The sequence below is a fragment of the Sorghum bicolor genome, chromosome 8, assembly GCF_000003195.3.
Source record: "Sorghum bicolor cultivar BTx623 chromosome 8, Sorghum_bicolor_NCBIv3, whole genome shotgun sequence".
In the NCBI taxonomy this organism is placed as follows: Eukaryota; Viridiplantae; Streptophyta; class Magnoliopsida; order Poales; family Poaceae; genus Sorghum; species Sorghum bicolor.
Genome location: NC_012877.2, coordinates 59,026,257 through 59,040,372, shown reverse-complemented (window position 1 = coordinate 59,040,372; position 14,116 = coordinate 59,026,257). Strand labels below are relative to the sequence as shown.

General features: G+C 40.5%; 1 protein-coding gene across 1 annotated transcript; it reads left to right on the top strand.

Annotated features, from left to right (window-relative positions):
- On the top strand, positions 4,432-6,767 carry LOC8076651 (BURP domain-containing protein 13). The gene is made up of 2 exons (XM_002443455.2): positions 4,432-4,543; positions 5,899-6,767. Exons 1-2 carry the CDS (start codon positions 4,432-4,434, stop codon positions 6,720-6,722), a joined length of 936 nt encoding a protein of 311 aa, XP_002443500.2. The 3' UTR covers positions 6,723-6,767.

Genomic DNA, 14,116 nt, shown 5'->3' with positions numbered 1-14,116 from the left:
TAGCACCTCAGGATATGTTAATGAAGATGACTGGAATGAGGACTACCGTTATGAGTACTAGGCTTGGAGTCAACCAGTCGACTGTGTCCCTATGTGGTGCTTCCGTCGAGAGTATCTTTATTTGTTTGAGACTATGTAATAATTATTATTCCGCTATGTACTGAACATTGTGATGGTACTATTTGAGATTTGTCAACTTATGTGTGCGACTGTTTCTAGGGTGCATATGAGTCTTTTATGCACTCTATTTCGTTCTTGAAATTTGGGTGTCACACCGTGCCGAAGTACAGGCCCAGGCACGGCACATAAGCCCCTAGGCGTGCCGTGCCGTGCCACTGGGCACGACGGCACTGCAGTGCTAGTGCCGGCACGGGCACTATAATAAAAAACATTAGGTTAAACTCAGAAAAGTGAAGACTTCATATATTTTCCAGAAATAGCAATGATCAAACTTACATAGTTACATTGTAACCAAATAAGAAACACATTCAAATAGCAAAAAAAGAGACAAAGACGTGGAGGATCTAGATCACCGGTGCCCGACATCGTCAATCACCGGTGCCCTGGTTCCTCGACGGCTACACAAAACAAGCAAAGATGAAGAAGTTAGTAAAGATATAGATCTAGGAATAGGGACCTAGGGTTAGAAAGTTAGGGTTAGGGTAAGCTTACCTACGAAGCTGGAGCACTAGAATCACCGGCGACGTCAACGTCCCCGTTTCCTCAACGGAATCAAATCCGGAGCACCAGAGAAGCCAGATCGAGTGAGGTCGACAGAGAAGAAGACGTGGCGGATGACAACGAGAGAGCGAGGCTACATTGATGGTGCGAGATCAAGAACAGGGGAAATCCATGCCGAGCCGTGTGCCAGTGCCGGCCACCGGTGGCTCAAGATGCCACCCGAAGAGGAGAAGAAGAAGAGAATCGTCGCAGTCGCGCGGAGATGAGAGTCGAGAGGGGAGACTGGAGAGACCAAGAGAGCTGAGACAGGAGTCGCGGTGGAAGGGTGGCAAATGAACTAGGGTTAGGGTTGCTCACCCTCCCAACGGCGCCAAGGCTTATATAGCCGACTCCTCCCACTGGCGAAATGAACGGTCGGATGGATGGCGAGGATGGGATCCAACGGCTATTCTCGGCCGAGCCGTGCCGCAACCGTGCCGGCCTGTTTAGCCGTGCCGTGCCTGGGCTGGCACTGTGGGCCGAAATAGTCACTAGGCCGGGCCGTGCCAGGCACAGGCACTACGCGAGGTGGGTCGGGCTGTGCTTGGGCCGTGCTTTGCCGTGTCGTGCTCGGGGCGGCCCACCGTGTTCGGGCCAAATGGAAAATTATACGCTTAGGGAGACCACGAGTGTTGGAAAAACAAAAACAGCGCCCCGATGACAGGCAGTAGCTAGCGGTCGTCCACGTATTTTTACATGTGGATGCCTCCATCTTCCCAAGTCTGGATAGATTGAAGTTTATCAGAGGAAGTTCTTTTTCATTGTTCAAAAAATCAAGATTAGAACTGTTTTTACCAAACTATTGAAGATACTCTAATCTATTTCAATTGCTCAGTTGTATAGCAGTAATAAAAAAATACAGACTTGAAATACCATGCAGTTGAAGTTCTATGAAATTTAGAATGAATGCAAAGTTTTCAATAAGAATGAAAAGGATCCAGGAACATGGTTTCATTATTTCCTTCAAACTTCAATGAATAGTATATTATAGAGGAAGCAATGATTTCTTGAGATGTTTTCGTTCGCTTTTATAGTTGGTGTTGCATACTCGCGGTGTGCCTACATGGTGATATGTGTCATAATACTTGTGATAGCGTGTAAAGAAAGGATCTCATTGTTTGGTGGGTAGTATTCTCTCCATCCCAAAATATAAGAGATGTTTGTCTTTTTTGATTCTATGTTTGACTATTCGTCTTATTCAAAAAAATTATGCAAATATAGTCAAATTTAAGTCATTCTTGAAGAACTTTTACTAATAAACCAAGCCATGACAAAATAAGTGATGTTTTGCACAAATTTTTGAATAAGACAAATAGTCAAACTTGGTGTCAAAAAAGTTAAACGTCTTATAATTTGGGACGGATTGAGTATCACTAAAAAGAATTTCTCCATATAGACTAGGATACATCAAGACCAAAAACCTTACAACGGAGAGTCGCTTTCATCCTTTTACTTTTACCTGTTAATTGGTTCCCTCATCCAAGGCCTTTGCTTTTAGTTTCAAGCCAATATCCACTGCTATGCTCTGTTGCTTCAGTCCTTTGTCAGACGCATGAGCAAATGGTTCTTCTATTTGCGAATGAATTGAAACCACCATCGTCTGACTTCTTCTATCCTCCAAATGGTATACATAAACCTACGTGGGGGGGGGGGGTGGCTGGGGACAAAAGCACAATATCATCACTTATAGTGTTACAGAAATTTCAAACATTAAAAGTTACAAATGGAATGTTTAGATGTATGATTGCTTAGATGTACCCGCTTATTAACGTTCTGGATTTCGCCCCTTTACAGTCCATGTGTTGTGTTGTAATGGAATTAATCATAACTTGGTTGTTTAAATAGTTTACTCGGACCAACTTATAACCATTGTAACTCCAAATATAGAACCTCAAGATAAATCTGTTTACCCTAAACGAGAAAGAAAGTATAAGAGATATGCTATATGTATACGGGTTTGTTCCACACAAAAGCTGGCTAGAAATAAATGTTGAAGTGTTACAGGTGGAACAGCACCTTAGATGCATGCAGCCTTATTCCTCTCCAAAATGTTATGGAATACAGTAATAGCCCGTTCTGATCAAAGACGCAACTATATACACATGGAACTGAAAATGTCAACCGATGCATTTTTTATGGTTGTTGAAAGCAAACTAAAAAGCAAACAAATACACGAACGGGTTGCATGCATCACCACCAAAAGTGACATCTCAGCGTCTAGCATTTTGCTTATTTCCTTTGCTGCTCTGTGTTGTGTAATATTTGAGATAGTGAAGGGACAATCCTAATGCAGGTTGGTTTTAGGTACACCCTCTGTTTTGAGTTGTACTATGCACCTATATATACACTATGTCTAGATATATACATAGTAAAGTTTTGAATCTGAAAAAGCCAAAACAACTAACAATTTAGAACGGTTACAACTTGGCCCTTTTCAATGGGGATCAGAGGCAAAGTTTAAAAATCATGTCTATCGATTAGGAGGTGTCTATAATTTTATCAATCTTAAGATGTGCCAATCGGTGTAGTCTCACACCGTGTTCATGCTAGCATATCCTTACATGCGTTCATTGGTGAATGTACATGTGTATGTATGTATTTATGTATGACGCAAAATTGCAAGACTAGAAAAAACACCTTCATGGCTACGTCATATGAATGTATGATGCAATGGTGCATGCATCATCTTGTTGCACTTATTAAATTAAGGTAATATAATAAGGTAGTTTGTTTAAGATTCTCTTTCTTTAAGATTCTCTCACCTCTATCAAATCACATAAGAACGTTCATATGATGTATGATACAGTGGTACATGTACCATCTTTGCACTTATTAAGTTAAGCTAATATAATAAGATAGTTTCTTTAAGGTTTTCTCACCTCTCTATCAAATCATGTAAAAACCTTCGAGGCACTGCATAAGTCATGGTTTGTGGAAAAGTTACCATAATCTATAAGATATGAAAAATCTAATGTATATAAGCTATATGTTGTTGAAAAACTATACTTTTTTGAAGCAACTCTAAAACACCTATCTATTTCCGCTCATTTTAAAAAGTAGAAAGCCGAAAGCCAAAGTAGGGTCCAAGGATGTCCCAAAGATTATACTATGCGAAAACAACTTTTGAAAAAACAGTTTTAGGTTCCACCTGTTTGGTTTGCGTTTTTCTTTTGGTAGCAAAAACACTTTCTCTATATGTACCAAATACAACCTCAATCTATATAAGAAGACTAATAATGAGGATCGAGTCGTGTAGATAGGCAGGAGTTTGTAAAAGCATTGTTTGGAGGCAGTTGAAGAGTGAACTCTTACTTAACTTGCATCCACTCACAAAGGCCGGCTTAAGAGCTTGTGAACATATTGACTACATTGAAAAGAACTAAGTAGGCTTGAAGAAATATTAGAATGAGATAGATATTACATCTATACATCTTTTCTTGAAACCTTATACGAATAAAGAATAAGAACCATTTGCAACTAAAGTTAGCACAAAAAGTCTGGGTGCATTTCTTGGCCATGTGTGGGGTCACCTGCTCAGATCGAGGAATATCAAGGGCTATATATACCCTACTAGACCGTCGGGAGCTATAACAGCTATCGATCATCCTTTTCTTCTCATTCTAATCTGGTGTAATATTCATCAGAACATAATAGTCTCGAACCATGCATCAACAATCCGCTTTCCTTCTGATCGTGGTGGCAGTTAGCACCATGGCCATGGCGCATGGCCAATTTGCAGCCAGCACTCCGGCAGCACGGTTCTGGGAGCAGGCACTCCCCGGCTCGCCGATGCCGGAGGTCATAGCAGATTTTGTTCAGAAAGGTAATCTTTGCGTACATGTTTAATTTTTTTTAATAATAGAACGAAATGTTCCGGCTTCAACTTCTCACAAAAGAGAAGCATCAGACCAAGCTTATTACAAACTCTGTTTAATTATATGGTTGGTATAAACACATAAAAGGATTTCCTTGCATATACTTACTAGCAAAGCTACACGTACGTTGTAACAGAATTTACATCCTGCAACGTCTGTTCTAATAAGATGTTCTGAGATCAGATTTCGTACTGTGATTGAACATATAACTAAGAGCATCTAAAAAGAGTTCCTAAAAACACTCCTAAAATTCAGTTTTAGCAGAAACTAAAAAAACCCCCAACACAGATCCGATCCTAAAACTTCCTCCTGATGTTTCCGTGTGCTTGTTAAATCGCTTGTTTCCTCCTTGTTAATCTCAGCCCCCCTCCCAATCGTCGTTGTGTGCGGCGGTGCGGGGACAGAGGTTAAGCTACCTCTTTGTCCGCCATGGACAGAGCATGGGCGCAGGAGATAGCGGGAGGAAGGAGAAGGGGCTGTGGTGTGGGCTATGTCAGACTTTATCAGAGTTAATTATAATATGATTTGCTGCTCTCTGAGTCGCTGGCTTGCTGCAAAGATGCCGCGCTTAATTTTTTTTAAACTCGTGGAATTGTTGGCGCTATTGGAGGACCGGTGGTGTTGACGCTCCCAATTTTTTTTATAAGCTTTTAAAAGCAGTTTTTGGCACTCATTTTTTTAAGTAAGGTTGGAGATGATCTAACTCGTGTGAACATAGTGACGGGACAATAAATAAATTAGAACTGTAATCTGTAATTTATCATGTACTACTACTCTTAATAAAACCGACTAGATGTGTCTTATACTTCATAAACAAATTTGAACTGTATTTGTCTAATTCATCATGTACTACTACACTTATTAGTAATATCGGCTAAAACTCTTATACTTTCAGAGTGGAGTGACACATAGGAAGAGAGTCTATTGGACCAAAATTCCGAGGAAATACTATTTTGCAAAGCTCCCAAAGCCGATTCTCTGCTAAATCCAGCAAACCTCTGCCAAATAGTTTCTCCATAGAATTGATTCTCGTTAATTCTATGAAGTGATTCTCTAAAATGAATTAAGATGCTAGGAGCTGAAAAAGTAGCTTCTCCTGATTCAGTGAAGTGATTCTCTATCGTGATTTGAAGAGTTTGTGCTAAAGAATCACAGAGAATTAATCACATTCCGTCGCAGAATCATTTCTCTCAGAGAATCAGCTTTCATAGATATAATCAGAAACAGATGCAGCTCTACCAAACAGATGCAGCTCTACCAAACAGCTCTGAAGTCTGAACATTAAGTCTGTATCATATTGCAGGAATCGATCAGTCACCGCTTGTGGAGCCCTACTCTGCACAGCCCAGTATTAGCATGTGCACACTCTTCAACACCATATGCGACCAGCGGACGGTGGCGGAGACCGGCATCTACTTCCACGCGGCCAAGCTACATCCGGGCAGCACCATGACCCTCTCCTTCCCGGCGGAGGCGGAGACACCCATCCTCCCGCACGACGTCGCCGACAAGGTCCCCTTCGAGAACCTAAGCGACGTCCTATCCACGTTCCACATCTCGCCGGGCTCCGCCGAGGCGGCGCAAGTGGAGGACACCCTAAGCAAGTGCCTGCAGCCGCCAATCGCCGGCGAGATGAAAGCCTGCACCACGTCGCTAGAGAGCACCGTGAAGGCCGCCATGGAGATGCTCGGCACCGCCGCCTCCGGCCAGCTGATGCAGGGTGGTGGTGGTGGTGGTGGTGACTACGTGTGGGCGGCAACGTCGGCGCTCCCCCGCGGTGGCCGGCTGCCACGCCGGCAGTACGTGGTCCAGGCAGTCACCCCGCTCGACGGCGACGGCTACGTGTCTTGCCACAAGGTGCCGTTCCCGTACGCCGTCTACCAGTGCCACGTTACGTATACGGGGTACGGAGGCTACAAGGTCTCGCTCCGCGGCGGCGGCCGCCATGACGACGACGAGGAGGGCCCGACGGTCTCCTTGCTGGCGTTCTGCCATTTCGACACCTCCTGCTGGAACCCGATGCACCCGGCGTTCCAGATACTCAACACCCACCCTGGCAGTACGCCGGTGTGCCATTTCATGTCGTACGGCAACCTCGCGTTCGTCAAGAAGGCAGGCACAGCCTAGTAGATTGCTACCGTGCAGTCTTCGATACTATGCCAATGTCGTGCTCTGGATATCAGCCATGGCGCTCTCTGTTCATGCACCTGTAAATTAGTGTGTAAACGTGGACATGCATCCGTTCTAGCTCTAGCTAGGACGCGGCGTCGTCGATCTTCTATGTGATATAATGCTATGGTTCTATTGGCAGAAGAAAATAAATGTAAGGGCGTGTATCAATGGGCCGGTGTGTGTGTGTGTGTGTGTGGTTCATGTAACAAAGGGCCTAGGTTTCTTTGGACTTTATAAGTACATGTCGCTGGTGTTGGTGAGTGGAGGCTAAACTTGTGGTGGGTGCTGTGTGGCCTAGTTAGCGCCGAACATATATAATATTGTACTATCATGTTATTTATGTGTATGAACATGTTCAAGTATATATATATTAGGCCTCCCAGCAAACATTTGCTCTTTGTTCATCACCATAAATATCCATATATAAACCATTGTTATGATGGCCCAGTTTTATACATGTTAATTAATTGCAAGATCATTCAAATTGACATACTAATTGGTTATCTTTTTTTAGATAAAGGATAATTTATATCCGGCTTCATCTATAGAATCAAACCAATTATTATAAAGTTTTGTCCCCTGGCCAACATGCCACTAAGAAATGGTCCAACTTAAAATAAAACAACCAAATTAGATTAGTTGGTAAATAATTATATATAATAAACAAACCGCAGCTAGCATTGATCATCATTTATCAGCATCATTGATCATATATAGTTTGAACCTCATGTCACTCTAGGTCTAGGGGAAGTTGTAGGCATATGATCTCATTTATATATAGTCACATTGGAACTTGTTCCTGGAAGTAGTAGTTCTATCCATCAGATGTAAATGGAGTCATGAAGCTAGGACATGAACTAACCACATTGTTTGAATAAGACGATCATATTGGAGTTAGCTTGTGAGTAGGTTGAACACTAGTTCATAGATAAAATATAATTAGATGTAACAAAGTTATAAACATGTAAAACAAGGCAACGTATATAAAGAAAACAAAACATATCATTGTTAAATTCATATTGAAAACAAGCTTTATTTACTGGCAGCTATTCTGATTTCTTTTCTGCAACACTTGCGAATCTTGGATGGATTAGCGAGTAAATAAGAACAAAACTAGAGACCATATCATGGTGCTGTTTGGATTGTGTGGACCAAGCAGGCAAGCAAACCTGGCCTCAGGCATCCTTTGAGCTCTGGCTCACGCATTGGCAAATTTTTAAAGCAGCAATCCAGACAGACATGTGTGCACAATGACGTGTGTACAATGACAGTTTGCACAAAGTACAAGGAAAAACATCTTCAAAAGAAAAGCATGAGAAATATATCCATCATAAATGGAAATGCTAATATGTTTATTAAAGTCGATATGGGTGTAATAGTATGCTTTGATCAAATATCATTCTTATCCAAGCAATACTGGTCATGCCAATAATCAAGCCGGAGAATAATAATACACATATATAGATTAAAAAATTCTCGAATTTTCACAGATAAAATCATGCATTTTGCCAATCATTACTAAATGATTTCATGAGCCACCCAGACCAATGTAATGGGCCATTGTTGGGCTATCTAACGTGTCTTATATGATTGGGGAGACAGCTGTGACGTACCAAGAACACCATGCTTTTTTGTGTACTGGACCGCTGTTGGACCAATTTTTCTTACAGCGTACTAGTTGCTTCATATAGTTCCATCCATTCCAACTCAACTCATATGGCACCTTGTGTTTTCCTGTTCCTTTCATTTATTTTTCATTCTTTCTCCATTTTTTTCCTATTTATACATTGGAACACTATATTCTTCAACCTAGAATAATGTTATTCTCCTGAATTTTAATGTTATTCTACTTAACCTATAGATCATTATTGGTCTATATACTTGAAATATATTATTCTCTCATAAAAAACCTATAATACTGTTATTGTTATTTTACCTATGATTTTCTATTTTCTACTTTTTCTATTTATTATTGTCTTTTCCTTTTATCCTTTCTACTGCTCGATACGATATTTATTCTCTCGGAATGCTATGTTCGTGGGTGTTTTAAGCTATTCCTGCATTTTTCTCTCAAACTAATTTATAACATTTTTTTCTTGTAACCATGATCTAGCTTGAATGGTGATATTAAATTGAACTATTTTTTCTATAATCTAGTAATGGAGTGTTTGCCATAGCTCCTCACGAGGGGCTCCTTTAGAGGAGCCAAAGCTGCTTTGGAGAAACCACAAATTTGTGGTTTCGCCAAAATAACTTCGACTCCTATGCTTTTTATTTAAAAACGGCTTCTCTAGAAAAACATTTGGCAAGGCTTCTTTGGAGGAGCCAGAGCCGGAGCCGAAAAGAAACCCTGCCAAACAGGCCCTAAGATTGTTCTCATGCTTCTTATGAGGTGTATTATAAATATTCGTTATATTATTCATGAGATGTTCTGTGATATATTTTGGGTTGTTTTCATAGTATTCTTGTAATATTCCATGAAGTATTCTAGATTCCTAAAATGTTTAATGTTCCATATGTGCTATAGTTTTCAAAACACATAAATGCTATATTTGTGATACTACTACTATAGTAATTATATGAGATGTTCTAGGTGTATTTTTGGTTGTTCACATAGTATCTAGGGGATGTTGCGCAATGTATTTTTTTATTATTCACATAGTACCCATGATTTTTTTATGTGGTGTATATTATGTTGTTCGGCGTATTTTTAATGTTTCCATATATTCATGAGACGAACTCACTTTTCTACTACTGGACACGAATATTATGGCAACTTGTTATCTAAGGGGGTGTTTGGGACTGCTCTGCTCCACGTTTTTCAGCTCCGCTCCACGTTTTTTAGCCAAACGGTTTCAGCTCCACGCACTCAGTTCGAGGAAAAAGCAGTGGAGTTGTGAGAGCACCTAAAGAGGTACTCCACAAACTCTAGTTTTTTGTGGAGTTGCTCCATGGTGGAGTTTGTGGAGCAGAGTTTGTGGAACAGTCCCAAACACCCAAATGAGATCATGTTTTGTGGAATCCGTTCGCTTGTCTTATAAGCTGCATTTTTTCTGCCAGCCAGTAGTATATTTCTCTCATGATAAATCAACAAACAGTACTTCAACTCTGACTTTTTAAGACCAGTGAACAGGTTCGGATGACTTTGTTTGTAAACTATGACTTTTAATTTTAGTCTCCATGTCATCATCGAATGTTTAGACACATGCATGGAGTACTAAATAGCTAGAGAGTAATTTGCAAGACGAATCTTCTGAGTCTAGTTAGTCTACTATTGGATTTAATTGTCAAATAAGACGAAAATATTGTTAAACTTTAACACCCCAACCAAACAACTCCTTAATTATGCTAGCCTTTGAGCAACGAAAGTGGGTTACGGTAGTCCAACGCGTATTGGCTGACAATGTAGCATGATATTTTTTTTACCGCGAGGATGGATGACAGTTGAATTGATTTATTAGAAACTTTCCAAAAAGAAACTTCACTTAAACTGTTAAACAGTACGTGCAGCCACTTCTGAAACCGTGGTGTTATTTAGAATTGATTCAGCAAAGTAAAACAGAGGCAGTTAGAATACTGAATATGCTTGTAAAATTCAACGATTGCAAGTGCATATTGCTGCAAGCTTTCAAGTTTTCAACCACCCAATTCATCTTAGTAGTATGTTGTCAAAAAAAAATGCATCTTCGTATAGTTACAAAAACAATAATGGCCCCAGTCCCAGTATGGTTGATCGTGGAACAAACATTTATTTGAGCTGTTGAATGCATGCGTCACGCATTATCTTTAATCTGTAGAGATTAGAAAAGGAAGAGCCTAATTAATTAAGCCGGCTGCTGGCCAACCTCGACGCCGGAAATAACGACCAGAGCCGCCGGCGCCGCCGCGGCGGCGCAGGAATTTTCAGCTGGTGGGCATGCAGAATATTGCAGAGCACAAGAGGGATAGTCAGCTCCATGGACAATCTGCAAAAGCCGGAGTAGAGTAGGTACACGTACACGGTACAACAGTGACGAAAGGCCAGCGGCGGCTCCCGGCTTGATTTGGTGGAGACGAAGATGAGGGGCAAGGATCGGAAACCATAAGGATACATGCAGGATGGCAATGGGTAATTATCCGTTGAGTATGTGTTATCCATATCTTTACCACGAGAAAATATTTTACCCGTTAATTTACCCATACCCATACACGGGTAAGAGTTTTTCCCATACCGTTACCCATGCGGGTAACGGATAATCCATGGGTTATCTTTACCCATGATTTTAAGAATATTTGCTATAAAAAAATACATGTTTTAATATATCAGGCTCCTAAATTTAGCCAAAATATCATAAATCATTAATAAACTCTTCAAATATACAAGCTACATGAACACACAATTAAATGATCTAATTGATAAATCCATCATTACTAGATAGCAAGTCATAAAATCCATAAGTTCCATGATTCTAGTATAATTTATCGGGTTCAATTTACCCATGGGTTAACGGGTATGGGCAATGCAGTCTCATATCCTTACCCGCTTTACCCACTGGGTAAAGCTTTTTTTCCATTATCTTACTCATGGGTACAAAAAATAGCCATACCCTTACACTAATGAGGTAATTACCCATCGGGTTTCGAATTTCAGGTAAAAATTGCCATCTTTAGATACATGCATATGCTCCCCACGTCAGTAGCTCGGCATCCATGACGATTCAACAACTAAGGGTATATATGCTTTTTTTTTACGTTCTGACCATTCACCCGTATCTTATTAAGAGGAGAAGACTAAATAACATAAGAGTGGTAGTTTTAGACAAGACTGTGACAACCCTTGTCTTGTCTCCGATCCCCTCACCTCACCTGACGGCAAACGCTAGCTTTGCCCACTCCAGTTCCTAGCTCGACATGGCAATATATATGGTTTGCGACAATGAATATTGAATCCAAGCACGCCATAAAAGAACTCTCTATATTATCAAACACAAACATACATGAGAAATAGCATAATTTTGTAATCAAAGGTAACAAAATAGCGGATAGTAGGTCTGTAGCTAGTGGATTCGTGTCCACGTAGCGGATTGCGGATACGGACGATAAGTTCCAATATGTATCGACATTCAATAATCGCACATAATTTAAATATATACTCTCTCCATCCTGAATTTCAGAGTGCATTGTGACTTCTAAAATTTATATTTAAATACAATACATTCTACATAATGACTATATTTCAGTTTGATAAGGTTTGTTAAAAAGGAAGCTACGATTTGAGGAGAACTTTATAATTGGAATAATATATAGCTACATGCGTCATTTGAATGTTCCCGTAAATTGTCGTAGAATTCATAGAATGCACTATATTATAAGACACAGGGAATATATCATGAATAATGTTTTTCTCACACATTAACAAAGAGTTGATGTCTTTGATCCAACATAACTTAAAGTCTTAAGATAAGAAATAGACATAATATGATGCTCCAAACCGCAGATTTCATATCTGTCATCACAAGAAAACATCATTTATTATACATTACTCATCGACAGATGGAGCAGCCACATCATGCTCATGGTCACTTGAACCATCTGAATTAAAGATGGCAACGGGTACAAAGCCACTGGGTTTGCCATCCCAAACCCTTGCCCATTAATATAAAATATGCCCACTAAAAAATCCATGACCCATCACGGGTTTGATTTTATGCCCGAACCCATGCCCATCGGGTCACGGGTATTTAACGTGTTGCCCGTGCCCGTCACAACATGTCATAAGATGGTCATCCACAGTCAAGTGAGCAAATCTACTCTATAGCGCACCAAAATACTTAAAGTTGAATCAATTGGTAAGGTGGGATTCATGTTATGTGTTATTACACCTCCGCACTAGAAATTTGCGAGTTGTGATAGAACACTCACCTCTAGTATGCACTGGACCATGATCTGCTAATGCTCAATGCCAACATCTATCATATCTTTGAGTCCAGATGAACTGAGTGCATGCACTAAAACACGCTAGCTAGCTGCAACTTTCACATAAGGAGAGTATGGAGCATGCATGTTCTCTATTTCGTTTATTTTTCTTGCATTTTATACTTTATGTACTAATTACATTGTGTGATCATATGGTGAACCAGGTTTAAAAAACCCATGGGTTTGCGGGTTTTGGTACTACACACCCAGACCCATGCCCATAAACCCGCTGGGTCTAGCTTTTGTCCCATTATCAAACACACGGGTAGCAAAGTTGACCCATATCCTTACCCTAATAGAGCAAAAACCCATCAGGTTTCGGATTTCGGGTACCCATTGCCATCTTTAATCTGAATTGGAACGTTTTCCTCCTGTTCATGTTCACTATCAGAAAACTCAAATTCATCTTCTTCCTCCTCTTCACTACATATGCAGGTGGCTCAAAATAATTTATAACCTCTAGCATTTGTGACAAAAACTTGTTGTTTAGGACCAAGTCATGTGCATTCTGTCCTGCAACCTTTTTGGACCAGGGACTTTCTCACAATCTTGTGATGCAAACGGTTGCTTCATCAATCCATTTCTTTTATCATGATTATGTTGTTTAGGACCAAAACCATGTTGTTTGGGACCAAGTCATGTACATACGTAAGAAACAGCATGATTTTTTTTGAAAGGTCTGCTTTGTGAAACTATTAGCCGGTTGTATTTTGAGCGGCTTCTACAAATCGTTTCCCAGAAATCAAAGATCTGAGCTGAAAAATAAACCTCGAGGGACCCCACCTGACAGCCTCATGCGCGCTTCACGGCCATGATGATGTGAGGCTCCAACAATAATAATATTGTGGTTGGCTGATGATCTGTTGCCATATGTGATCGCTACGCGACCGCTAACCAACAACAATCCTCTTCTGTTGAGTCGTGTTCTCCACTTGCGTAGTAGACTACAATACCAAGGAGCTAGTAGGAAATGCATTAGAGAGCTTTGGCCCTTTGCAAGATGTTGATATTCTGATGAGAGCACACCCACCCAGATGAGCAAAGTACAACGTACAACTTTTGCCGTAAGGTCACGCCGAACAACTCAGCAAAGGAAGATGAGATGGATCGAGGTGACAAAGTAAGCAGAGAGATGGTTGTTTTTCACCAGATTCAGTGCTCACATCAACTGGCTTGTCGTCTATGCAGTTGTGGGACCGTTGTGAGCTCGAGCTCGAAATACACCAATAGCCTATATAGACTACTAAGCGGTCATTGTTGTATAGAGTGTGTGGCGGACGTATTGCACTGTTAATTGCTGACTAATTAATTTTATGGCCTTGTGTTGATGATAAAAAAATGGATTCAAATGAAAAAATTACCAACCATAAAGTTTTATACCTATTTGAGATCTA